This window comes from Pteropus vampyrus, unplaced genomic scaffold (assembly GCF_000151845.1).
Source record: "Pteropus vampyrus isolate Shadow unplaced genomic scaffold, Pvam_2.0 Scaffold271, whole genome shotgun sequence".
Taxonomy (NCBI): domain Eukaryota; kingdom Metazoa; phylum Chordata; class Mammalia; order Chiroptera; family Pteropodidae; genus Pteropus; species Pteropus vampyrus.
The window spans coordinates 2,005,372-2,007,400 of NW_011889052.1; the positions used below are offsets into that span (position 1 = coordinate 2,005,372).

A 2,029-nucleotide genomic window follows, 5' to 3' on the forward strand; every position below is an offset into this window, starting at 1 on the left:
AGCTCCCCTGAATTGCATGTCCTCACTGCTCCCTGAGAAGTGCCCAGTGGGTTAGAATGAGCAATGGGGTCACCAGCACTGGGGCCTTAAGGCCCAGGCAGCTCTGGGCAGGGAACCTGGAAGGGACTAGTGAGCACGGGGCCGGGACCACGGCCTCTTACGCTCTCCCTCCTTCCCCTTCCCTCCTCTCTTCCAGCTTCTCATCCTCCTCTGTTTTTCCTTCCTTTCTCCTTCTTTACTTTCAACTTCCTTTTATCTGCTTCTTCCCACTCTTGTTCTTCCTGTTCTTCTCTTTATTTCTCTATCTTCCTCCTCGCCCTCCCCCTGCACAGGGTACCTGTGTTCAGGTTCCCTCATGGCTACTCTCCCACTGGGAACCTGAAGAGCCAGGCCAAGCTTGGCTCATAATGGTGGCTTCTTTCCCCCTAGGCGTGAAGGCTGGAGCCAGGCCTGGAGGGACCCCCGGGGCTCCTGCCGGCCAGCCGGGTGCCGATGGGGAGAGCGTGCTCTCCAAGATCCTCCCCGGCGGGGCAGCAGAGCAGGCCGGCAAGCTGACAGAAGGTAAGCGCTGCCTGCAGCCAGGTCCAGGTGGGCAGCTGCTCCAGGCCCCGGCAGAGGTCGGGCCTGGGGAATGATTCCAGGCTTGGTCACCCAGGCGCAGGCTGGCCCGGTGGTTCTTGGGGGAATCTCTGCCCCTTGGGCTGAGCTTGGCTTCACTGTGCCAAATGGCCCTGACTGTCTGGGAGTCTGGCTCAACTTCCTGACGCCTCTCCTTTTTCTATGTCACAGCCGTCTCTGCTTTTGGCAAAAAATTCTCCTCGTTCTGGTGACCGTGCCCCGCAGGGTGAGTATGAGCTACCTGTACCCAGCCTCCCCCAGGAAAGGTCTGAGGTGTTCACGTGGGGCCTCTGAGTCCTGAGGGGCCCTCTACGAGGAGTCCGGTCTTCAGCAGCAGGTGGCGTGGCCAGAGCGGCAGTGTCCTCTCCTGCGAGTGTGGGTGGGGGAGGAGGAGGAGAAGGGACCCTGTGCACAGAGGCCCCAACATGCGGCCCACTCAGTGGAGGTCCCCAGCAAAGGGAAGCTGGGGCCCCTGTCCCTTTGTCCTGCTCCACCGCCCCCTGTCCCTCTTGCAGCTGAGTTGGCCTTAGGTTGGGTTGGGGGGGCCTGGGGTACAGCTCCCCCCAGCCCTCCTCTGTAAATGTTCCACAGGCTCTCGAAGAGACGAAGGGAGACGATACCATTGCTGTGGAAAAATCTCTGGAGTCCGAGGCCTGGGCGCAGCTCTGAACTCTGCGTATAACAGTGAGTGTCAGGACTGGGGGGCGGGGGGCATGGCTGGCCACGGCCTGGCTGACTAGACCCACCCAGTTCCTACAAGCGGGGCCTAGGAAGGGCCTGGTGGGCTTCCTTCAGCTGCGACTGGCCCAGAAGCTACCTGGGAGGCAGAGACCACTGGGCATGGAGTCAAGACACTGTTGACTTCACACGTTGAGCTCATGACCCATACATAAGAAGGAGGAGCAGAATGAGCAGAAAGGCAGACTGGAAAGGGACAGAGAGGAAAGGGAGGTCACCAGGACAGGTAGTCTCAGCCCCAGGCCAGGTCAGCCCAGGGAGAGAGTGGAAGGGCCTCAGGATGGGAGCCCTGGCTCTGTCTGGGCTGCAGTGGCCAAGGCAGGATGAGACGCCTCCTCCTGGAAGCTTCTCCAGCTTTGGCCCTGCCTCTGTAGGGGAGGAGGAGGAGGTCATTCAGGATGGTGGGAGGGTGGCCTGGCTGCTCTGTGCACAGCCGAGAACCAACTCCTAACATGTCGCGGCCCTGGGGCCCTCGTCCTCTCTCCCTGGCCGCCTCTCAGGTTGAGTACAGACAATTGGGTGCTTCTCATGGGAGGCCGGCATGTGTGCAGCGAGGCCAAATGGTCACCAAGCCAATCAGAAGACAGCCCCGCTGCAGCCAGGCCTGCTGGTGGGAAGGGGCCGGGGTGTTACAGAAAGGGCCGCCTGTCTCTAGAGGAACGGCGGAGGGACT

At 61.2% G+C, this 2,029-nt stretch overlaps 1 protein-coding gene across 1 annotated transcript in view; it reads left to right on the forward strand.

The window, feature by feature from the left end:
* BSN (bassoon presynaptic cytomatrix protein) overlaps window positions 1-2,029 on the forward strand; it is an 85,182-nt gene that overhangs the window by 81,873 nt on the left and 1,280 nt on the right. Inside the window, exons 11-13 of the mRNA XM_011375462.2 lie at window positions 430-561; window positions 790-844; window positions 1,210-1,302. Coding sequence (XP_011373764.1) covers window positions 430-561; window positions 790-830 — 173 coding nt within the window. The 3' untranslated portion in view covers window positions 831-844; window positions 1,210-1,302. The remainder of the gene's footprint in view (window positions 1-429; window positions 562-789; window positions 845-1,209; window positions 1,303-2,029) is intronic.